The sequence below is a fragment of the Danio aesculapii genome, chromosome 17 (assembly GCF_903798145.1).
Source record: "Danio aesculapii chromosome 17, fDanAes4.1, whole genome shotgun sequence".
NCBI classification, from domain to species: domain Eukaryota; kingdom Metazoa; phylum Chordata; class Actinopteri; order Cypriniformes; family Danionidae; genus Danio; species Danio aesculapii.
The window spans coordinates 42586948-42612777 of NC_079451.1; the positions used below are offsets into that span (position 1 = coordinate 42586948).

Genomic DNA, 25830 nt, shown 5'->3' on the forward strand with positions numbered 1-25830 from the left:
GTTGGCGGTTCATTCTGCTGTAGTAACCTCTGAAATAGAGACTAAGCCAAAGGAAAATGAATGAATGAAAAAGGTAAGTCTTTAATCTAGTTTTGAACTGAGAGAGTGTGTCTGAGCCTCAGGCATTAGCAGGCTATTCCAGAGTTTAGGAGCCATATATGAAAACGCTCGACCTCCTTTAGTGGACTTTACTTTTCTGGGTACTACCAGAAGCCCTAAATTATATTTTTATATATTATTTTGTTGTTGTACATCTAAGTTTTAAAATTCTGATTAGCTATTGGGCTGTTTCTTCACCAAATGCCAGTCTTTTAGATGTATGTTTAACAATGTTGAGCTCAAATGCTTTATTATAGTAGCTTTACTGTAATATATTACATTTACATTTACATTTAGTCATTTAGCAGACGCTTTTATCCAAAGCGACACTTTGTGTTATGTGGAACATCAGAGTCACACACAAACACATACACACAAACTTTTACAGCTATCTTTATGGAGATCTCCCATAGACATAATGATTTTTATTCTGTACAAACTGTATGATTTATTCCTCTCTAAACACAACCCTCACATGAAACAATCTGCATTTTTACATTATCAAAATACCTCCTATGCCATATATAAAAACCTCTCGTCCTCCTTTAGTGGACTTTGCTGTTCTGGCTACTACTAGAAGCCCTAAATTTAATATTTATATATTATTTTGTGTTTGTACAATCTCATGTCAATAAAAATCATTAAATCTAAGAAATTCAAATTAATGGATTACATACCGTAGTGGTTCATTAGACATGCTTTTTCTTTGACAGCTAGGACTTAAAGAAAACCCTCACAGGAAACAATCTGCATTTTTACATTTTCAAAATACCTCATTCTGTGTCATTTCTTTCTCATGTGGACCTAAAAATATTCCAGAGTTTAGGAGCCATATATGAAAACGCTCGTCCTCCTTTAGTGGACTTTACTGTTCTGGGTACTACCAGAAGCCCTAAATGTAATATTTATATATTATTTTGTATTTGTACAATCTCATGTCAATAAAAATCATTAAATCTAAGAAATTCACATTAATGGATTACATACCGTAGTGGTTGCATCGGGCATGGTTTTTTCTTTGACAGCTAGGACTTAAAGAAAACCCTCACAGAAAACAATCTGCATTTTTACATTTTCAAAATACCTCATTCTGTGTCATTTCTTTTTTTAATGAGCCGGCTTTCCTCATGTGGACCTAAAAAATATTCTGGATTCCGTCTGGAAGGTCATCCTCTTTGTAAAATCTATGCCAGAATAGTTGGCGGTTCATTCTGCTGTAGCAACCTCTGAAATAGAGACTAAGCCAAAGGAAATTGAATGAATGAAAAAGATAAGTCTTTAATCTAGTTTTGAACTGAGAGAGTGTGTCTGAGCCTCAAACATTAGCAGGCTATTCCAGAGTTTAGGAGCCATATATAAAAACGCTCGTCCTCCTTTAGTGGACTTTACTGTTCTACTACCAGAAGCCCTAAATTTAATATTTATATATTATTTTGTTGTTGTACAATCTTTTGTCAATGAAAAAAAATTATTAAATCTAACAAATTCACATTAATTGATTACATACTGCAGTGGTTGCATCGGACATGTTTTTCTTTGACAGGCAGGACTTAAAGAAAACCCTTACAAGAAACAAATTGGAAACAGTACATGTTCAAAATACCTAATTCAGTGTCATTTCTTTTTTTATGAGCCGCTTTTCTCACGTGGACTTAAAACATCCCCCCATGGTCAAAATTGACTGGTATTGCTATATTTGTTGGGACACAATGTTAGGAATAAAAGCCACACACACAGCTTTTGATATGTGAGCCCTGAGCTCATGAGGACATTGCAGAAGAGATTAGTCTAACTCACACTGAGCGCTAGCAAACATATGACCAGTAGCCACTACACAATGAAGCATAACAGAAGAGAGTTATTGATGCATATCCTCTGTTCATTTTTAGGGAGAGCTGCTCTGAGAGTGAAGAGGAGCTGCATCAGCTGGCATGGATGCACAAACAGGAACTGAAGGATTCACTGGTTGACATGTACAAAGGTGAGTGTGAAGACAATACTATCCTTTTTATTTGACACCAGGTTTTTTCATTTGTCATTGGTAGTGTTGCTGAACTGAATTTGAAAATATAACCGGACTGATGGTTTATCTGTTATTGCTAATGTAATTTTACGCTCAAAATCATGTTTTGGACTAATAAATTCACAGCATTGTAAGGCAGTACTTAAATCTGGTCACTAGAGGGCAGCCTTATCATGTCAAATGATCATAAACAGCATCTTCAGGTGTTAGTGGCATGACTTATATTAAATTTAAGAGCGCAATTAGATATTTGAAAACAGCCAAATATCAGAAGGTCATAAGATGTGCATATAATTGGATTATCACAGTTTAAAGTTTAAACAGCCTGCAAGTTCCTGGCAAAACCCTTATTAAATTATCATTGGCTCATAGGTTACCATATTCCTATATATAAATACCATGCTTTTGTTTTAGTTTTAAAATTCTTTGTTATGCACATAAATATCCATATCACACAAGTTCTTAATGCTACACATTATCATTCAAACATGTCAGTACGTATTTTTTAAATATAAATTATTTTTGTCCAGCAATGATACCTTAAATTGACATCATTTGTAATTTTACTAAATATTTCTGTATTAAATAATGAAATAAGGGCCGATCTTCTGACATTTCAATTCATCAAAGAATCCTGAATAAGTTCCTTCACATATTAAGCAAAAAGGGTTTTCAGTATTGTTAATAAAATTAAATGATTTTTAAGCACCAAATTAGTGTATATATTAGAGTGAAGGATCAAGTCACACTAAGGACTTGATTGTAAAATATATAGAATAAAGTAGAAATATAAAATGTCTTCAGCTAGCAACTTTTAAATAGTAAAAATACTTAAGTTGTAGTTTTTTAATTAAATAAATGCAGTTGTGGAGAGAAGAGACTCCATTCAAAAATATATGTGGCAAATTGTGATCATTTTTAAATGATATAATGAATGTAAAAGCATTTTGATGACGGATTTCTTTTAAATGCAAATAAATCGGGTTTACTTTCAACTTTTTCACCATCTTTTTGAGTGATGATTTTTTTGTATGACTTTAGAAACTGTTTTATTGTTTTAAAAATACAGTCGAAGTCAGAATTATTAGCCCCCCTATGAATTTTTTTTCTTTTTAAATATTTCCCAAATGATGTTTAACAGAGCAAGGAAATTTTCACAGTATGTCTGATAATATTTTCTCTTCTGGAGAAAGTCTTTTTTGTTTTATTTTGGCTAGAATAAAAGCAGTTTTTAATTTTTTTAAACCATTTTAAGGTCAATATTATTAGACCCTTTAAGCTATTTTTTTCAATAGTCTAGAACAAACCATCATTATACAATAACTTGCCTAATTACCCTAACCTGCCTAGTTAACCTAATTAACCTAGTTAAGCATTTAAATGTCACTTTAAGTTGTAAAGAAGTGTCTTGAAAAATATCTAGTAAAATATTATTTACTGTCATCATGGCAAAGATCAAATAAATCAGTTATTAGAGGTGAGTTATTAAAACTATTATGTTTAGAAATGTGTTGAAAAAAATCTCTCCGTTAAACTGAAATTGGTGAAAAAAAATAGACGGGGGCTAATAATTCAAGGGGGCTAATAAATCTGACTTCAACTGTATGTAAAAAATGTGATAATTTTAAATGATATAATGAATGCAAAAGCAAATTTTGATGAAAGATTCTTTTTAAATGCAAGTAAATCTGCTTTACTTTCAACTTTCACCTATTATATGCGTGATGGTTTTTTGGTATACCATTATACACTCTTTTGATGTCTTAAAAACATGTAATGTTGTGATATGAGTGAAATAAGGCTCTGTCTATTCATTTAAGATAATAGAAATAAACAACAAGCGATACAATTATTGATCTGTACTTAATAAAATATATAAAAGGATTATGCAGAATTGTATTACTTTACATGTTCTTTCTGTCATTGCATTGTCATTATGATTTGCATTGGAACATTTCTAGTCTCCATTTGTATTTAATTTCATTACATTTTTTTGAACAACAGTTTTATGATGATGATGATGATGATGATGATGATGATGATGATGATGATGATGATAATTTGAAGGTTTAAATTTCCAGGTTAGCAAAAAAACAAAAAAAATAAATAAAAAACCAACATATAATAATGTAAAAACTCAAATCCATCTGTATTTGTAATCTATATACAGTTGAAGTCAGAATTATTAGCCCTCCTGAATTATTATATATTTTCCCCAATTTCTGTTTAACGGAGAGCAGATATTTTTCAACACATTTCTAAACATAATAGTTTTAATAACTCATTTCTAATAACTGATTTATTTTATTATTGCCATGATGACTGTACATAATATTTTACTAGATATTTTTGAGCATACTAGTATTCAGCTTAAAGTGCAATTTAAAGGCTTAACTAGGTTAATTAGGCAAGTTAGGGTAATTAGGCAGGTCATTGTATAACCATAGTTTGTATTGTAGATAATTGAAAAATATATAGCTTAAGGGGGCTAATAATATTGACCTTAAAATGGTTTTTAAAAAAATTAAAAACTGCTTTTATTCTAGCCAAAATAAAATGAATAAGACTTTCTCCAGAAGAAAAAATATTATAGGAAATACTGTGAAAAATTCCTTGCTCTGTTCAACATCATTTGGGAAACATTTGAAAAAGAAATCGTTTATCATTCATTGGCTTTGAAACAGGGATGTGCATCATAAAGGGCACAGATGAGGCTGGATGCTTTATTGCATGACCTCTGTGTTGTGTATGTTTGTTTTTTTGGAGTTAATGCCAGGCTAGCCGTTTCTTTGATATGCTGACACATCCTGCAGTAGAAGAGCCCAACCCAAAGCATTACATCCTAGTGATGGGTGGAGACCAGGATCCGCTTAGCATGTATCCTGATATCTTAGACGCCTGGGCGAGCGTGTGTGTGCGTGTGCGCCTGTGGCTATATGGCCACACGCCTGATTTTATGGGTTAGTGGTGCACAGACATTATGTCTGCCAGTCATGAATACAAGCATATATATTGTACGATCATTAGTTTGATCTGTCGGGGGATTTTCTAGGTGATGTTTTGCATGAAGTCGCCCATCTTCTTCCTTTTTGGTGTCGGATGTGCTTAAAGGCTACCCGAGTCTTGCTTTAATCTTGTTTTAGTGTTTGTTTAGTTTGCGGTTCTTATCTTTTACTACAGGAAAGAGTACAGTTACTGAGGTGCAGGTGGCAGTTGGCTAACATTCTGCCTGAAATACACAAACCGCAACTTGACAGGCAAACTATTGGTGATGTGGAACTGCAGAAGTTTAGTAAAAAGTGATGTGTTTCTAGACAGACTGTCAGATGCGTTTATTAAACGTGCAAATGCAGGGAATTTAAATGAAATAGAATTTTTCAATCTTGATACTTTTTAATCCCTCTTATCCTAATTAGATGAGCTGTTTGTTTTGCACGTCTATTGCATTTTTAGTCCTTTGAAATTTAAAGTTTGACCTTTCTTTCTTTCTTTCTTTTGTTTATTCTTTTTTCTGTCCTTTCTATCTTTGTTTCTCTTTCTTTCTTTCTTTCTTTCTTTCTTTCTCTTTTTCTTTCTTTCTTTCTTTTCTTTCTTTTTCTTTCTTTTCTTTTCTTAAAAATAAACAAAATATTGAGAAAGTTGTCTTTAAAGCTGTCCAAATTCCATTTTACAATTAAAAATTAGGTTTTGATAGACATAGAGAAGCACATTTACTAAATATCTTCATGAACACAATCTTTACTTCATATACCTTAGATTTTTTTGGCATAAAGTTATTTTGCCTCATACAACGTATGTTTGCCTAATAAATACACACAAAACACTTTCAAGTGTACATTAATTTATATTAAATGTTTAGAGCAAATTTTGCAATTAGCACAGAATATTTTTGCATATTTAATGCATCCACACAAAATTAAACAATAGAAATATAGTAAATACTATAGTGTTTTTGAACCATACTACAATAAAATACTTTTAATATTAAAAATGAAGTATATTAATCTGTTGTACTGTAGTCTATAATTACCGTGGTTATACAACAACTATATAAAGAAATGACTTCTACAACTCTAAGGGCCCTATCACACACCCACGCAATTGTTGTTTGCTAGTTTCAGCTTGGCGCAAGAGTCGTTTTGACATTTTGTGCCATGCTGTTTAAATATCAAATGCATTTGCGCTCATATGTGCGCCCATAGGCGTTCTGATCTAAAAACAAAAAGAGGCGTGTTGAGGCGCATAGCTGGCGTGTTGCTATTTTGAGAAACTATAATAGACTGCTCTATAGACCAGAACAAAGCCAGTCTAAAGTCCAGCGCAGAGCGTGTTAATTATGCGCCTCGCTTACACACTGCTACAAACAGGATGTACAGCAATACGCAAATATCTTTACAAATGTTAAGGATAAAAATAGGATATAATAAGAATATATATAGGATATAAAAATAAAGGATTAAAATATTACAAAACATATTATTTTCTAGCCTACATAAATATAAAAACCATACTTTCATGCCTGCTTCATCTCGGGAGGCTTTTTCAGTTTATTAATTTTGTATAATGTTATTATTATTAGCAGTATTATTTATTATATGCATATTTATATTTGTTTTATTAAAAACAAGCTTAGATTTGCCCACCTGTACGGTTTTAGACCATATGGGGCACAGCATGTGTATTTGGATGTAACTCAGTTTTTTAACACACTTCGTTCTTATTGTTCATTTACTCGTTTGCTGGAATTAGAACTGAATTTAGAAATAGTTTTGAAACAAATCCTTGCGCTTAACAATCTAAATTAATTATTTATAGGCTAATAGATGTCTGTGCATACAACACGTTTCACTATCCACGAGGGTGTAAGTAAAAGTTAATAATGAGAAGGCTCATCTCTCATTCTCGCGCTGTAGATGCTCTGTTTAACTGTTTTCTTACTAGTGAAATGCTCAGTTTATTCTGAAAACACATCTATAACTATTAAGAAAATAAGCTCAACCCTTTTTGACCATGCGTCACGGCGCAAAGCGGATTTTTCCATCCTTATTTTAGCAAAAGTGGATTCTGACACGCCCTTAATGCATTTGCGCCCTGAGCTTTGCACTTTGTGCATGGATTATCAAAATATAGCCCTCAATGTTATACTACAGTACACTTAGTAAAAACTAAAGTATACTACAGAATTAATTACAGTTTATCAGTTCACTAAAGTTAATACTACAGTACAACGTAGCATTCCTTAATATCTTCATTCATTCACTTTCCTTCGGCTTAGTCCCTTTATTAATCAGGGGTCGCCACAGCGGAATGAACCACCAGCTTAATACCGGAAATAACTTAACATATACAGTATAATACCCTTTACTATAGTATTGTTAAAAAACACTATAGCATTTACTATAAAATTACTATTAGTATTACTAATAATTACTAAAATTACTATTAGTATTCATGTGGGTGAGCAGGCGGGTTTTCATAACATGCACTTGTCCATAGTGTGCCGAAACCAAATTTGCCCATTTGTGCACACTAATGCAATGCACAAAATAAAAATAAACAAAAACAAAAACAAAAAAATATACACTGAAAAAATATGATTCATTGAAATTACTACATTTTTTTAAAGGTTGCAAACGATTTATATGGGCTGAATTTAAACAAACAAATGAAGTTGAACATTACTAAATGTCATTTGTTTGTTTAAATTCAGCCCATATAATTGTTTGCCTTAAAAAACACTTAATGTAATAAATCATTTTCTTCAGTGTACTTTAGGTTTAAGTGACATACCTTCTACTGTAATCCAAGCAGGCTCGGAGGAAATGATTGTGCCGTGATATTCAACTTCACACCAGTACTTTCCGGCATCTTGTTGCTGCACGGATTTAACACTAAAAGCACAAAACAAAGAATCAAAAGAGACACTCTTTAAAGGGTTAAATTTACCATAAAACCAAACAATGTGTCATTCACAAACCCTCAAGTTGTTGTAAACCAAGTAACATTTACCAGCCAAATGTGCTGCAAGCTAAAGACATACACACACACACAGTACATTATTCATATAAAACAGTTGCACAATTTCTATTTCTTGCTCATTACCGTGAAAGCGCTCTGTATTGTGTTTACTGTTTCATAAAAATAAATGGGATTTGATTTGACACAGATTAGAAAATGCCACAACTTTGTCTAAGAATGACCATGGAAGAATGCCACATCCATCTGAACTATTTACAACCAGACAAGAGGCAGTGAGTCTATAAGAGTGCTGAGATTTATGTAGACAAAGGTCAGTTGCGCAAACAACAGCATGAGTTGCATTTACATAAAGGAAACGAATGACGTGTACTTTTGTTTACAGTTATCACAAAGGAAAACAAGGCATTTATATGGCAGATTACGCTGGCAACATTGCATTCAGCAAGGAAACGTGACGTCTGTAATTCCCTTTTTGCCATTTGTTATCCTCTTTTAGCCTAATCTTAGAGCAGGCAACACTTTTCAAATGCAAGTTTCCGTCCAAAGTGTGTTTAGTCTAAGAGCGGCCTAAATAAGCAGCTAGGAAACTGGTCACGTGTAAGAGATTTTCAGCCCTGACGGCGTTCAGTGAAGCAAGCTCATGTTACTAATGTACATCTGCATTATAGTCTTCAGTCCACATTGCAGTCAAGTGCTACATTTATCTGACAACAAAGATGCTCGATTGAAAGTTCAAAATGGATGGCATAGTACAAAACATTGTGATATTATTATTTATATGGCCTATTTTTTATTTGTTTAAATTTGGGAGTGATCTTAAAGGGATAGTTCACCAAAAACGAAAAATGATTTTACACACCCTCATGGGGTTTCTTTATTCTGTTAAAGACTAAAAAGGATATTTTGAGGAAAGATGAAAACCTGTAACCACTGACTTTCATAGTAGGACAAACAAATACTATGGAAGTCAATGGTTGCAGGTTTCCAGCATTTATTCAAAACACCTTCTTTAGAGTTCAACCTAGTGTGAGTAAATAATAAGTACATTTTCATTTTTGATGAACTATCCCTTTAAGATCAATTCCAAAATTAAACAAATAAAATTGGGCCATATAAATGAAAATATCACAATGTTTTATACAATGTCAGCCATTTTGAACTTTCTGTTGAGCATCTTTATAGCCAGATAAATGTAGCACTTAACTGAAGACAAAAGTATAATGCAGATGAACATTAGTAACAGGTTCAGAACAAGTAAAAGGTCAGTAAATGATGACAGAATTTTCAGTTTTGGGTGAACTGTCCTATTAAACTGCAGTTTTAAAAGCAGACTGAACTAAAATAGCACTTAAACATTTGAGGGATTAATTTTAAAAAACTGGGTGTAACCTATTAAAATATGTTTTATAATATAATGTGACGCAAAGCTAAATTTTCAGCATCATTACTCGGGTTTTCAGTATCATGTGATCCATCAGAAATAAGCCTGACATGCTGATTTTGGTGACTAAGAAAAAGTTCTTATTGTTTTCATTGTTGAAAACAGATTGTGCTACTTGATATTTTTGTAAAACCATGAAATTTCCTTCAGGATCCTTGAATAGCTTAATTATACTGAAACTTGTATTATTTTATGAAAGTATACATGCTGTCGTTTTTGATCAATTTAATCTGTGCTTGCTTTATAAAAGTATCAAATTATAGTTAGCATAAAAACAGTACAATTATGACAGTATATGACAGTGTATTAGTAAAAAGAAAAAGAAATTAATGACAACTTAAATGATCTTGCTTCAGCAAAAAAACATCTTAGACTTAAAAAAGTTCCTTGAACATGATCATATGATGCTGTAGTTACTGTTGTATCTAACAAGAAAAGCACAAACAACTGTTCTGCTGTTCTATCTCGGCGTCTGTGCCCACACTGTAATAATAATAATAATAAAAATAGAGACACTGAGGCACAATCTCAAGGCCACAGTCTCATGACAACTGAACAGACACCATTTTGGGCAAAAATACAAAAGATCAAGATTTTTTGGGTTGACCAAGTCAAAAAGGTCTCTATTGTATTCTGTTTTAATGTCTGCCTGGTGTAAATTGCCTGAAAAAACTACAGTAGTAACAATGCTGCTTGCCTTGCCTTGCCTTACTTTAATAATGGATTACTATCAGATCTGAGATTTGAAATATCATATGACAACATAATCTGATCAGTTTTCACATCCTCTTCATACTGCCAGGTGTCCTTGAATACAGTTTCAACTCAGTTAGGTGTTACAAAATAGCTTTTCATGTGTGACATATTGTCATAGAACTCATTGCAATAAGTGACACTACTGATACTACTTTTAATGCCACTGATTTATAATGATTATACAATAACAATATCATAATGCAGATGCATAATCCATAAGTACTTTCAAGGGACAAAAACTGTTTATTCTTAAAGGGGACATATTATGTCGTTTTTGCAAGATGTAAAATAAGTCTCTGATGTCCCTAGAGTGTGTATGTGAAGTCTCAGCTCAAAATGCCGCACAAACAATATTGTTATAACTCTTTGAAAATGACGCTTTCAAGAATTGATCTAAATTGTGCCATTTTGGTGACTGTCGCTTTAAATTTAAATGGAGAAGCACTTTAGCATCGAGAGCAACACCGAGTAAGTACATTTAGACCTGTTTTCAGTTGCTGTGTTTGGTTAGAGAACACTTAGACTTGTTTCAGCTGGTTGTGTATTGGTTGTTGGACATTTAAAATTGTTTTCAGCTATCTGTGTTTAGTGTTTGGTTAGAGAACAGTTAGACTTGTTTCAGCTGGTTGTGTATTGGTTGTTGGACATTTAAAATAGTTTTTCAGCTATCTGTGTTTAGTACTAGCAAGTTTTAGCCACTGTTTCCTTTTGTTTACTGTAAGAGCTTGCGTGCCGAGCCGGAGGTTTTTTCGCGCCCCCGCCGCTGCAGTTTCGGGTGTTTTTACTCTTGAGGCGTGTCCAGCTGAGCTCAATCAGCAAAGCGCTCGGGGGGTGTATATAAGCGACTAGTCTCACCGCGGCAGCGGTCGCGGCAGCCTCGTGTGAAGCCCGCCTCGTGTGAAGACCGACGAGTGTAAAGACCATTGACTCTACCTGCGCGACTCCACCGAGCAAAGACACCGACAAAGCACTTGAGTACTTTTTACTTTATTATTTTACGTTATCTCTGCACTCATTACTGTTTTCCTTGCACTTTATTATGTGTTTACTAATTCCTGTTGTTACTAACACTCGCAGAGCACGGGAGGTTGGTGGAATGAACTCCCTAACTACATCAGAACAGCAGAGTCATTTGCTGTCTTCAAGAAACGACTAAAAACACAACTGTTTAGTCTCCACTTTCCTTCCTAATCTGCAACTGCCTCTCTTGCTATACCACTAACTGTTCTCTCTCTCTCAAAAAAAAAAAAAAAAAAAAAAAAAAAAAAAAAAAAAAAAAAAAAACATTACTAATGCTTTGCTTCTTAGACTTTACACACCTGAAACTTGTCTATAGCACTTGTTCACTGCTGCTCTTATAGTTGTGTAAATTGCTTCCTTGTCCTCATTTGTAAGTCGCTTTGGATAAAAGCGTCTGCTAAATGGCTAAATGTAAATGTAAATGTAAATGAGATTGTGCTCTCTTTTCAAAAGTAGGCGGAGCTACACATTTATTAATGCCTCATTCATTCATTTATTAATTTTCCTTCGGCTTAGTTCCTTTATTTATCATGGGTCATCACAGCGGAATGAACCGCCAACTTATCCAGCTTATGTTTTACACAGCGGATGCCCTTCCAGCTACAACCTAGTACTGGGAAACATCCATACACACTCAGAGCAACTGACCCAGCCAGGACTTGAACCAGCAACCTTCTTGCTGTGAGACGACAGTGCTAACCACTGAGCCACTGTGTCGCCCTTATTAATGCCTCCTTATATACAATTATCTTAGGCAGGTATATATATATATATATATATATATATATATATATATAATATATATATATATATATATATATATATATATATATATATATATATATATATATATATATATATATATAATCACCAAAAGTTATTGAGGTCATGTCCATGTATTGTGCGACAAGTCAATATATTTTTAAAACCAATTATGTTTTTATTTCTGATCACAAAAAAAGTCAATTCATCTTTAATTCTATATCACTTTTACAATGTAGATTGTGTCAAAGCAGCGATACATGAATGTAGAAAATGAGAATAAAAAAGCCATTACAACAATGAAGAACATTTTAGCCTATTAGGCAGGAAGCAGTGTGGTGGTAGAACGCAGTTGTAGTTAAAGTTAAATCAAAACTGATTCAACATTTAAGGCATCCTACCTATGAAAGGTTTCCCAGTGGTGTGGATCCAGTGTGATGTACATCTGATCAGTGCTGAAGAGCTTCTCTCCATCCTTCATCCAGATGATCTCTGGCTCACTCAAACCCTCAAAGGCACAGCCCAGGCGGACCATGTTACCCTGAGTCACCGTTTGGTTGGAAGGGTTTTTGGTGAACCGTACCCCTGGAAGATAAACAAGTTGCCATATTTCTAATGCAAGAGAATTATGAGGGTATTATAAAAGACAACTCTATATAAAAATCACATGGGCATTCACATGACAACAACTAGATATGCATTTAAGCATGTAGAAGTCATCAAGACAATCTGCTGAAGTTTAACCAACCCAGGCTCATTCTGAAAACGTACCTCTACAGACGTTTCTGGAGACCACGAAATATGTCCCGGCAGCACGTTTTTCTGCAGTCTTTGTTTTCGCGAATCTACGAGAGGCCGCTGTGTATGCTTTTTGAGATCTCAAATTTCCCTCACGGGTGCCATTCGTGCCTGCTGTTCTCGCGTAAACCCACCAGAGGCCGCTGTCGACTGACAGACTGACAGACTTTTTGACTTACTGAGCGAACAGTGACTGACCCACCTTCCCCCTTCTCTAAACCCAACCAATTTTATCGATTGACCCGCCCCCCCACTTCCATAAACCCAACCAACACGTTTCAAAAGCAATCAAAAAAAAGTCCTCGTCTGATTTTTTATTTTACCATGTTTTCAGATTTTACCACATTCTCACCCTACTATTTACTTGTTTGTTTTATTTTTTGGATTTTGTTTTTGTGTTACCTGCTTTCAGGAACTGCTCTTCACCGGACTCAAACCCCGTCATCGTGGTCAACTGCTCTCTGTGACTCAAGTTTGCCAACGTACATGGCGCGCTAATGGGACAAACCGATTGCAGCCAGAATGCTGTCCAAAAGGAGGTAAGCGGTCAGCTGGTAAGCGCGAAAAGGAACGGCATCACACCGCCCGTGGCGTTCGTTTAAAAAAAATGAAATGCAGCCATACGTACCTCTAGCTACGTAATTCTCTCATGTCTGTAGGGCTACGTTTTCAGAATGAGCCTGTGTTGAGTTCAACACAAGCATCAGAATGTGGGAAAAAGACTTAAAGGGATAGTTTACCCAAACATACAAATTTACTCACTAGTTACTCTCAAGTGGGTCTAACCCTTTATAGTTCTTCTGTTGAACACAAAATAAGGTATTTTAAAGAAAGCTGAAAACCTGTAACCATTGACATCCATAGTGTGGAAAAACAAATACTATGGAAGTCAATTGTTTTTTTAGCTTTCTTCAAAATGTCTTATATTGTTTTCAACAGAGGAAAGGAAGTATCAAGTTTGGATCATGTGAAGGGAGAGTAAATGATGACAGAATTTTCATTTTTGGGTTGAATGTCCCTTTAAATGACTTTAAAAGTGGTATGGATGTTAGTGCCAGGTGAGCTGGTATGATTAAATCTGAAACTGCTGATCTACTGGGATTTTCACACATAACCATCTCTAGCTTTACAGTTAAAAGTCTTGATGTCAAAGATCAGAGAAGAATGGCCAGATGCTTTGAGCAGACATCAGTAATGCCACTACAAACAACATCTGACAAAGAGCATTCCTGAACATTCCAAAATGCATCCAAACTGGGAGCTATCTATATATCTACTAAGACTGTGCAATATATTTAAACTATTGAAACATTCAAAACAGGCTCATGGAAAATGTGCCCAGGGCTACTTTTCTGTGAACCGAGAAATATGTGCATAATATTTGCATTTTGTGTGTTGCAAGGTTGCAGAAACAAAACGGGAGCGCTAGCATTTACAGCAAGGGAATGACATTGCGATGCTGTACAGAGTTTGCTGTTGTCTTAGAAATAAGTTATATTAATTACTATTATATATTATTTACATAATGCTTTCAGCGTACTATAACAGCTTGTCACCCAGTGATAAGCACATTTATTCAGCAAAATTTACGTTAAAGTGAGCGGCGTTCGTCTGACAGGTCCATTTGCGATCCAAATGAATATTGGATAAGATGAAATGGCCAAGCATCCAGCCCCAAATTTACAATCTCATTGAAGCTCCAAGTTTTTTTACAAGAGAGAAGTTAAAGGCCTACAAGTCTTTGGATGCCAACAATTTTGTTCTGTGTGGTCATGTGCAAGAAATAATTTTCCATGATTACCAGATTCAAAACTTTGTAGTGCTACAAACCGCGGTTCAGCCTAGCCAAGGACAAGGAAAAAAGACGGAGCTATATAAGGCCTGGGTAATCATCAACAAGCAAAACTGCATTCTGACAGCGAACTGTATGGCAGGGTATGTGAACTTACACTTTTACGTTTCATTCTAAACATTCAGTGTCCGCAATTTAATTCATCATATTTAACTGTTTTTGCTGCAATCAAAACAGAGTAATGTGTATGATTCAGCATAGTGTGAACCAACCTGATATGAAATGAGAACTGTCCAGCATTTTTAATTAGGTCGTCACTTCATTCAGCTCCCTTTTAGCCAAAGTAGTCTGCGGTTGGCATTAAAAGCAATGTGGTGTACAGTAAAAGTTAAGTTCGAATTTGGCATTCTACCGCACAACACAACATGTTTGCTATTGCAACCAGTTTCTTTTTGCAACCAGGAACCCCTGTGATGTCATGTGTGATGTAGGTTGGTAATTACTCTATAGGATAGGTGTGTGTGGGTCAGTTACTATCAAGTTGTTATATTATGCAGAACGACACACCGACATGCTTCTCTCTTAGGCATTCACATCAGATGTGGCTTGTGCGAATATCATAATCAAGATACTCATGCGTAATTAGATGCGTGTACATTTCAAGTTTACTCGCTTCATTCACACGTCAAATTCACTTCACAATAGACATGGATTCACATTATGGGAGGGGCATCTGTGTGTCTGATGACTCCAGATTCTTTGCTAATGACTAACATGAATTTTATTGAGAGAGTAGCTGCACTTTATGTGAGCTTATCAACTCCTTCAGAAGCTGTGCCTGGATGACAGACGCTTTCACCAGTACTTTTGACTGAGCCAGTCCCAGTTTGAGGAGCTCTTGTCCCATGTTGGCAGAAGGATTTCCCCAGGGACACCAACTACAGGCTATGTCATGTCATATGTAACTATGTCATAATCACGCCACTACTAGAGCAAGCTCCTGAACAACACCCAAAATGCTCAGTGTGCACTGCTTCATTTGCGCGAATAACATTGCAGGATGTCCAATCGCATCTTTGCATAGACTTAACATGTAAATCACTTGCACTTGATGCTTTAATCGACGTCTGGTGTGAACGTCGTTGAGATGGTCAAAAAATTTACAGCCTCTGGTGGAAATGCACGTATGAAAAAAACATGCTCCAGTAACCTATATGAGAATTTCAAAAATGTACGCGGCGAGCTCTAGTGGATTTGTGAAAACAAAAACTGGACTGCAAGAAAACGTAGTCCAGGGTACATATTTCTCAGTTCTCAAAAATGTAGCCCTGGGCACAAATTTACAATGAGCCTGGGTTGAAAATATTGCAATGTGCATATTGTGATATACATAACGCAATGGTTTGCAATAAATGAGCAATTTAATACAAAAGTTAATGTGTGTGTGACTGCCACTAGCACACCCTATAAAAGACGTTTCAGCACATCAGGCAATGCAGTTACATGTCAACAAATCTCTGAAACCGGGCATGCTGGTTTTTCTTGTTCAAAAATCTGTAACAATTTTAGTATTGATGCTTAATTACTGTATGACCAAGCGATTAAGCCATGTAACAAAGCAATAGGAAGTAACTTGACCCTGTTTCAACAGTTGTATGCTTTCCGGAATGTTCTTGATGTTTTTAGGTTTATATAACTATCCCAGTGGAGCGGTGGTGATCATTATTTTTCTTTGTTTGTTTACATTGCAAAAAAGTCATATTTGTTTTTGCAACAATTAACATGGCTGTTCGCTTTCAGTATTGATATTTTTTTCCCTGAAATTATTTGAAACATTTGTTGGATAAAACATTATTTAATATATCATGTCACATACAGAATATTGCATTACATAACATTCTTTAATATAGTACAACCCTACTTTCTATCTATCTATCTATCTATCTATCTATCTATCTATCTATCTATCTATCTATCTATCTATCTATCTATCTATCTATCTATCTATCTATCTATCTATCTATCTATCTATCTATCTAATTACTCATTAATATTTGGAAAAGTTTTATAATAATACATAGGTCTGTAGGGGCGACGCAGTGGCTCAGTAGGTAGTACTGTCGCCTCACAGCAAGAATGTCGCTGGTTTGAGCCTCGGCTGGGTCAGTTGGCGTTTCTGTGTGTTGTTTGCATGTTCTCCCTGCGTTCGCGTGGGTTTCCCCCGGGTGCTCTGGTTTCCCCCGGGTGCTCTGGTTTTCCCCACAGTCCAAAGACATGTGGTACAGGTGAATTGGGTAAGCTAAATTGTCCGTAGTGTATGAATGTGGATGAGTGTGTATGGATGTTTCCCAGAGATGGGTTGCAGCAGGAAGGGCATCCGCTGCATAAAATATGGGCTGGATAAGTTGGCGGTTCATTCCGCTGTGGCGGACCCCGGATTAATAAAGGGACTGAGCCGAAAAGAAAATGAATGAATGAATGACATAGGTCTGTCCAAACTCTAATATTAAGCAGGGCTCAACAATAACGTTTGCCCGATGGCCCAGGGCCAATGTGAGAGATGCTCGGGACAGTGGATAAGATCGTTACTGGCCCTATCGGGCCTTTTAACTTGCCTGCGACTATTTATCAATTGCATGCAAATACAGTCTTAGAATCAAAAAAGAGTTTGTGCTTTTAAGCCTTAAATGCTACCTTCTCTGTGATGTCCGAAACAACCATATTGCTTTCAATTCCTCTTATCTGATTGGGATGTTGTGAGCATGTTATTTTTTTCTGTTACCTGGTACAACCAGTACAGCAAAGACCGGTAACATCAAATTATGAGGCCAAAGGAAATGTCTGTTTCTAACGTCTTGGAAGCAGACATTTATGTGGGTAGAACACGACGAGAAAAAAATGAAGCAATGTTTTGCAGTTTGGCAAGTCAGCCACCTTTTTAGAACTGCAATATTTAGAACTGCAATAAAATACCTGCACGTTTTCTATACTTCTCTTTTTGTTTGCATAACACTTTGAATTTTGCTCATTATATATTTATTAACATTTTTTTTATATTTATATTCTAGATTCAAAGACATTATTTTTTATCATATTATTTAAAATTTGTGGCTAAGAAATAGCTTGTTTTTTTTTTTTTGGTGGGGCCAGTGAACATTTTGGCAGGGCAAGAAAAAAATCAAATAGCGTTGAACCCTGTTAAGTCAGTTCTAAAAAAAATCTTAATAAAACAGTTAAATATGTGTAGGATTGAACTATGAGTCTATTTTCTCTCCCCTCAACAAGCTTTTGTGTTCCTTTCTAAGAGGTCTATTGTGCCGGGACCATTTCTGGCATCTCTGTTCGTGTGCACGTTCTGATTGTTGACAGTAGACGTCATGCATGCTGCAGATGTCTGAAAGATCTCTACTGTGACAACACAACACAGCTGGACAAACATCTGCATCAAACATCACATTTACAGTCTCCTGGTTAGGATGTAACTACAATCAATAAAGTTCCAAATCTGTCTATCTCTTCGTCTGTCTGTCTGTCCTGTCTGTCTGTCTGTCTATCTATCTATCTATCTATCTATCTATCTATCTATCTATCTATCTATCTATCTATCTATCTATCTATCTATCTATCTATCTATCTATCACAACTTACACCTATTCAATCCGCAGAAATAGAATACAGAGTCTAGAGTTATAAAAATAACACAAGTCAAACACAAAGTTTGATCAAGTAATTGTGCTTAACAAAAAGTCTCATAAAATTTAAGTAAGCAAAAAAGTCTTTATTATTAACAAAGAATTATATAGTATTTAACAATATTATTATTATATTTACTTATATTATATACTATTTACTTATTATTATATACTATTTATTATTTTAAATACCGTCACAGTTTACAAACCAGTGTAATACTAAAAAAACTTAAAACAACTTTGACCACAATAACAAAAAACATGTTTAACTGCTTTAACATTTGGAATATTTATTGACAAACCAGGAATTATTAAGCGAAAGTACGTAAAGAGGATAATATAATAACTTGTTAATGAATAGATTACAATCCCATGTTAATAAAAACGCCTATTTACGCCATATTTTACACAAACACCGATGTTTATCTTGAAACATCTTATCCACGTCAACACGTTAGCCCAGTTTATTAAACACGGATTATGAATAAACAAACTTACCGTGAATTCCCTCATTAAAGTGCAGTAAAAAGAGCAGGATACAAAGAGAAACCTCCATTATAACATCTTCTGTTACAGAGTTTAGCTGTTTCCTTCACATCAGGAAAGTTTGAACGTCTTTGATTAATGAATTAAACCGGTCGTTCGTAAATCACATTGGATTCACACACTTCACTGAAGTTTTCAACTTCGACATCATCCTCTTTGCATTTAATTCACTCTGTTCCCGCAGTTAAACGAGTAAATACTAGCGTTCATTGCATTGTTTTGATAAAATCCTCAGAGACTTCGTGGGAACGGGGCGATCATCGTTCAAGTCAAGTAGCTCGGATTTGAAAAACACAGTGGGACACCTATGAGTCGCGGATACGCCCCCCTGAAGGTTCATATGACGCAACTACACTTTACCCAGGCATTAAAAAAGAAAAAACTAAATTACAGCATAGGGCTGCAAACATTTTTATGGAACAAAAATCAATCACTGGTCCAAAAGTATTGAAGTAAAAACGCCTTGTCGAATAGCACTGAACTGAAAAAAAAAAAATACATTGAATTAACAGAGTGCTTGTATTTTAATACTTGTACTGATAGTACTATACACTGAAAAAAATTATTCAAAGATGATTCCTTGTATTTACTAAATTTTTGTAAGTTAAGTGGTTGTAAACAATTTATTTAGGTTGAATTTAAACAAACAAATTAAGCTGAATTTTCTTAAATTTAATTTGTTTGTTTCAATTCAACACAAATAAATTGTTTGCAACAGTTTTGCAGACACAATTTTTTTCAGTGTAGCACTTGAATATGAAATCTGGAAGTTGATATTAAGTATTGAATTTTAGTATGAAAATGTGTTTTGAATTGATTCACAGCTTAAATAAACAGCTATGTTACATTTCAGGACCTAAAATTACAAACCCTGGCAATTCAAGTTTTTAAAATGCAAGCACTTAATTCAATGTATTATTTTTTTCAGTGCTGTTCGACAAGCTTTTTATTTCAATACTTTTGCCATTGATTTTGTTCCATACCTTTTCAAACTGAATATATTCTAATGCATATTATACTATAAATATAAACAATTTAAATGTTGATTTCGACAGTTGTTTTTATTTATTATTATTTATAATCATTTTTATATTGTTTAAATAAATAAATATCGTTAAAAAACGCTTGTACTAAATCTAATAAAATTTAAATATGCAGGGGTAATGCAATGTTACTTTGATGTATGAGGGAGGGAATACATAATGTGTTGCTCATTTTGTTATTGAAAGCACTTTGTCCAATACTTTATCCTAAAAATTAAAATTAAAATAAGAGATTAAATAGACACATAACAAAACAAATAAGAGTAATTACAATACAAACTATAAATAAACTAAAATAAACAAATGAACAAATTTAAATTACATATAATTGTGGGTCTTCCCGGTGATGGGTTGTGGCTGGAAGGGCAATCCGCTGCGTAAAACATGCTGGATAAGTTGGCGGTTCATTCTGCTGTGGCGACCCCAGATTAATAAAGGGACTAAGGGCGAAATTAATACTATTAACCCTTATTAAGCATATTAACTAACAAAGCAATATGTAACTGTCAAGTATTATTTTATATACATATTATATAAAATATTACAAATTGTAATAATTGCAACAACAAAAACAATTTCCGTTAGAATAAAAATAAAATAAAAATAAATCGAACATCATTAAATATTTTAACAATTATCTATTATAATACAGCATAACTTTATAATATTGAAATAATATTATAATTATATATTATAATACAGCATAACCTCATAAAGTCAATATAAATAAATTAAAAACAAGATAAATAGAAAAAAGTTCCCTTATAAAAATGTAGTTTAGTGGATCTGTATTAGGCAGCGGCCTCTAGTGGCCAAGTGCAGCATTGTCATTCCCCTATGGGCCGGTATGAAGCGTGACTACGTACACTGTGAAGGAAGTTCCCCTCCAAAACTTTTAGGAAACAGCCCTGTCGGACCAGCAACAAATGAACGCTGACCATACAACCATTATTACGGTAAGTCCAAAGACGGTCAGGCTTTCAATAAACACTCCTATCGATGTCTCGCTGCTTAAATATTCATGCTTTCACTGAATGACTAATGACGAAAATAAAAGCAATGTTTTTGTTTTGACGCGGCGTCAGTCAGGGAAGGTGAAGACACTAGTTTGCTGTCTTGATTAGTTGGATTGTGGTTTGTCTTGAAATTGTAACACATTAGAACTAAATATTCTAGCTTCAGTCAAGGGTTACTTTGTTACAAGTTATTGGCTACTCAAACTATCACTGTTTGGATGGACTGGACGGCGGTGTCTCAACACTTCGAGCTCTCTACATAGACAGCAGACTGCATAGAAACACTTGTTTTGGTATCAAGGTTTAGATGTGGTGTGTAGCTTTACAAAAGAGTAATGTTGAAGACCGTGATCCGGTGATATCATTTTGTAGATGGGTCACGTGAATGGTGTGGCTCTCTATTTGTAATTAAGAAACCTATACTCACACCTATATTGTATATATATATATATATATATATATATATATATATATATATATATATATATATATAAACATATTGTAAATATAAATGAGAGAACACCTACAATTGTCTACATTTTAGACCGTTTTTAGTCTTATTTATAGTTAGCTTGGGGTATGTTAGCCTATTTTAGCTATTTCATTTATTCATTTCTTCATTCATTCATTCATTCATTTTGCTTCAGTTTAGTCCCTTATTTATCAGGGTAGCCACAGCGGAATGAACCACCAACTTATTCAGCAAATGTTTACACAGGTGGATGTCCTTCAAGCTGCAACCCAGTACTGGGAAACTCACGCATACACACACACACACACACACACACACACACACACACACCACACACACACACACACACAAACACAAACACAAACACAAACCACACATATGGCCCAATTTAGCTTATTCAATTCACCTATAGCGCATGCCTTTGGACTGTGGGGAAACCGGGAGCATCTGGAGGAAACCCATGCGAACACGGGCAGAACATGCAAACTCTACACAGAAACGCCAACTGACCCCAGCCGCGACTCGAACCAGCAACTTTCTTGCTGTGAGGTGACAGTGCTAACCACTGAGCCACCGTGTCGCCTTTAAGCTATTTCATGTTACATATATTATGAAGCCCAGTGTAAACACTTAATGAGTTATGTTAAAAAGAACACATATATTTTATACACTTTTATCCAAAGCCACTTAGAAATCACAAAGTAATCAAGCAATTCATTGTAAACAGGAATTTCTCACATCAAATGCAAGTAATACAAAGTTTTGGATTTTGTTAGAAACATATATTATTATTACTACTGCTACTGTTTTGTAGTTAAAGAGCTCCTATTGTATATTCATTTATGTTCAGTTATATTTCATGCAGTGTGTAACAGCTCTTAGTGAACGTAAACATGCAGATAAGATTCATTCATTCATTTTCCTTCATTTGTGTAGGACAAATATGACAGAATTTTGGCAAGAAAAAACCACTAATACCATTCATTCATTTATTCATTCGTTCATTCATTTTCTTTCGGCTTAGTCCATTTATTTATCAGGGGTCGCCACAACCAGGGGCGTAGCAACCAGGGGTGGATGGAGGGGGATATGTCTTGGCATGGGCCGGCATAAGATTCTGACGGTATGATAACCTTGGATAAAAATATCATGGTATCAGGGTATTGTGTTTACTGCTGTAAAATATCTTCTTTTTTTAATGTCTGGGTAAAAAACGAAAACTTTTTTCCCCATTGAAAACAATATATTGTATTTTTGAAAGATTGATGATATTTTGGAGCAGTAAACATGTCAGGCTAAATAATTCAAATGAATCACTTTAATTTCTGCTGTCTTCATTTGTTTCAAAACACAGATTTCTTTTACAATTTAAAACGGCATCTTGGGATATTTTTTCTGCTGGAGATACTGTTGTCTTAAAAAAAAACATAAATAAAAAATCTTACACATACCTTGGGAACGGTATTACAGAAAAATTTGACTTTTACAAACAACAGTATACCTTGAAACGGTTATTGTTCCATGCCTAGATATGTCCCCCTCACTTTTAGAGACAGACCATTTAGAAAGAGGTGATTAATGATGAAATGAACGTAAAATTTTGGATCTCATTCAGCTGTCCTCCCCACTTTCAAAATGTCCGCTACACCCCAGGCCACAGCGTAATGAACCACCAACTTATCCTGCATTTGTTTTACACAGCTAAGATATTAAGCTGTTTCGTCGTGACGTCTGGATGAAGTATTACATGTCCACTTGTTTTACCTGCTGACCTGGGAAATTTGAACCATTTTTAATAACCCTAAACAATTGTAGCTCATCAGACTGCATCACTATGATCCCCATGTCACTTTGTTCGATCTCAACTGTCATAATGTCAGACTGAACAACAATCAAGATGCGACAAACACAGATAAAGTTTACATCATGCATCTGTGACACTTTCACTATCCCGTGTTCTGACATGATACCTCACACCAGACTTAAACAAACTGTAGCGGTACCGTTGAGGAACAGTAAATGAGAAGGTTCTGTGAAGTGATTTAGAGCATCACCGCTACTTACTGACTGAAGGCTTCTGGAGAAGAGTTGTATGAGCCAGCATGCAGAGCCTGTAGCTGTTCTGCTATGCAAGCATCAAGTGTTTAGCATGATGCGGGCTTCATCCTCAAGCTAGTGCAGGGAGGACAAGAAGCTCTGTTTCTGATAGATTCAGCTGTAAGTGATGAGCTTTCATCCATACTGAGATGTCCTTCAGGCAGTGTAAAAACCTTGCTGTTACTGTTGGATCGTTCAGTTTAAATGAGAGACTGAGCTATGTGTCGTCAGCTAACAATGGTAAGAAAAACCATGTTCTCGAATGATAAGACCCAGCGAAGTACTGTAAATTGAGAAGAGGCAAACACTATATTAAACAGCTGACTTTGGAAAATGATGAGCTGTACTAAGAGCGTGAAATCCTCCAACAGCAGCACTCTCAGAAATAAATGTACCCTTTTAAAAGGGTCGTTACAGACCTTTAAGGCACTTATATAGTTCTTTTTACACCAGTTTTTAGAAGTTCAATTTGTATTGTTAAGTAGAGGACAGTAAACAAATGTACTAAACAATTTGGAAAACAATGGGGAAATTTTGAATATTTCTGTCTCTCTCAATGAGCATTTTACAAGTTTGTAAAATCATCATCATCGTCATCATCCCATATTAATTAATTAATTAATTCATACATTTATTGACTTATTTTTTTTTTGTGGGGATGTACTTTTTTCATGTGCCAGAAAATGTACATATGCTGTTTCTTTAACAAAAATCCAAGTTACAAAAAGCACAGACAAATTGTTCATTCATTCATTCATTCATTCATTTTCTTTTCGGCTTAGTCCCTCTATTAATCCGGGGTCACCACAGCGGAATGCACCGCCAACTTATCCAGCCAATTGTACACTGCAGATGCCCTTCCAGCCACAACCCATCTCTGGGAAATGCACATACACTCTTGTACAACACTCACATACACTATGGCCAATTTAGTTTATTCAATTCACCTATAGCACATGTCTTTGGACTGTGGGGGAAATCGGAGCACCCGGAGGAAACCCACGGCTTTTAATTTGGTTTTATTTTCTCAACCTATTTTGTTGAAAAAATTCATATTGTGAGATCAGTATTGTCAACTGTATTGATTCATGAGTGTGACATCTCTACAAGAGTAGCATAAAACTATAACTACACTGTAAACACATAGCGCAACTTAAAGAAACAGAATAACAAGAACAACTCTATGAATTTAGCACTTTACTTTTAATTTGTTATTATGCACTAAATTAAAACCTACGATGATTTTTGGATAATTATTGTCTTTAAATATAAATACTGTGTCCTTGATTCTTAATTACTATGTATCAAATTGTTGCTGTAGGGGATATATACAGTTTTAAACCCAAAACTGACCAGTCTGTTAGATGAAGAAGAGCCGGAGTCAGAGATTTCACTCAAAAAGAAAGTTTACTGAAGATAGTTTTGCAGTTTCATCAGCAGAAGCCAGCTTCAATACTCACCGAAATTTCATAGGCCACTCTGCTTACAATCTGAAAACAACAACAACAACAACTCTTAAAGGTTAAACTAATGGGTTAAAACACAGATAGACTAAGAAAATTTCCACATGTGAGTGCATACAATTCTGAATGATATCTTAATATCTCAAGCAAACAACGTCAGACAGCCACTAGGCTGTTCAGAGCTGACCCAAGACCTGTGAAATGGTCCACAAAGGGAATAGAACACACACACTCAAAGTACAATCTGTTTTTATATTATACCCAAGTCTTATTAAAACTGGTTAAAAATTGGTACAATCTACATCAAAACTGGCAGTTTCTTACTACACAAAGTCTATCTTGCACAAAAAGGAAATCATTTCAGAATTAAATCAACAAATTTAACACACAAGAATAGCAATATCATTTTAGACATAATTAACAGATAGCAAATAACAATAGGAAACGGTCCATGACCTATGACCGTGGTTTGGTTTCTCCTGAAAGAGAGTTTTGACAGACAAAGATAGAGACGAAGACACTTCAACCGAACATTCCTAAATTAGGTGATGTTTAACTTTATTATTAGTCACAATTATTTCAAAGATGAAATACTGATTTAAATGATCATATTAATAGAGTAATGAGAAAAAGATAAAGGTTGATCCTTGCCGGGATTTATTTGAGGACAGAAATTCACCCCATCATTGCCTTGTTTTGAAACTGGCACATGAGAAGTGGTAGAAAAATAAGATTTTTACAATTAAATGTCCATATCATTGAACCAAAAAGCTAAATGCTTATTATAAGTTAATATACAGTGATATTTAGTTGAAGCAGAAATGGTACAAT

General features: G+C 34.8%; 1 protein-coding gene across 1 annotated transcript; it reads right to left on the reverse strand.

Annotated features, from left to right (window-relative positions):
• Positions 1-7883: 7883 nt before the first annotated feature.
• Positions 7884-19021, reverse strand: LOC130244109 (tyrosine-protein kinase receptor TYRO3-like). Its single transcript, XM_056476395.1, has 3 exons — positions 18861-19021; positions 12482-12665; positions 7884-8013 (listed from the first exon to the last, which is right to left on the reverse strand). Exons 1-3 carry the CDS (start codon positions 18916-18918, stop codon positions 7884-7886), a joined length of 372 nt encoding a protein of 123 aa, XP_056332370.1. The 5' UTR covers positions 18919-19021.
• Between the last annotated feature and the right edge of the window lie 6809 nt (positions 19022-25830).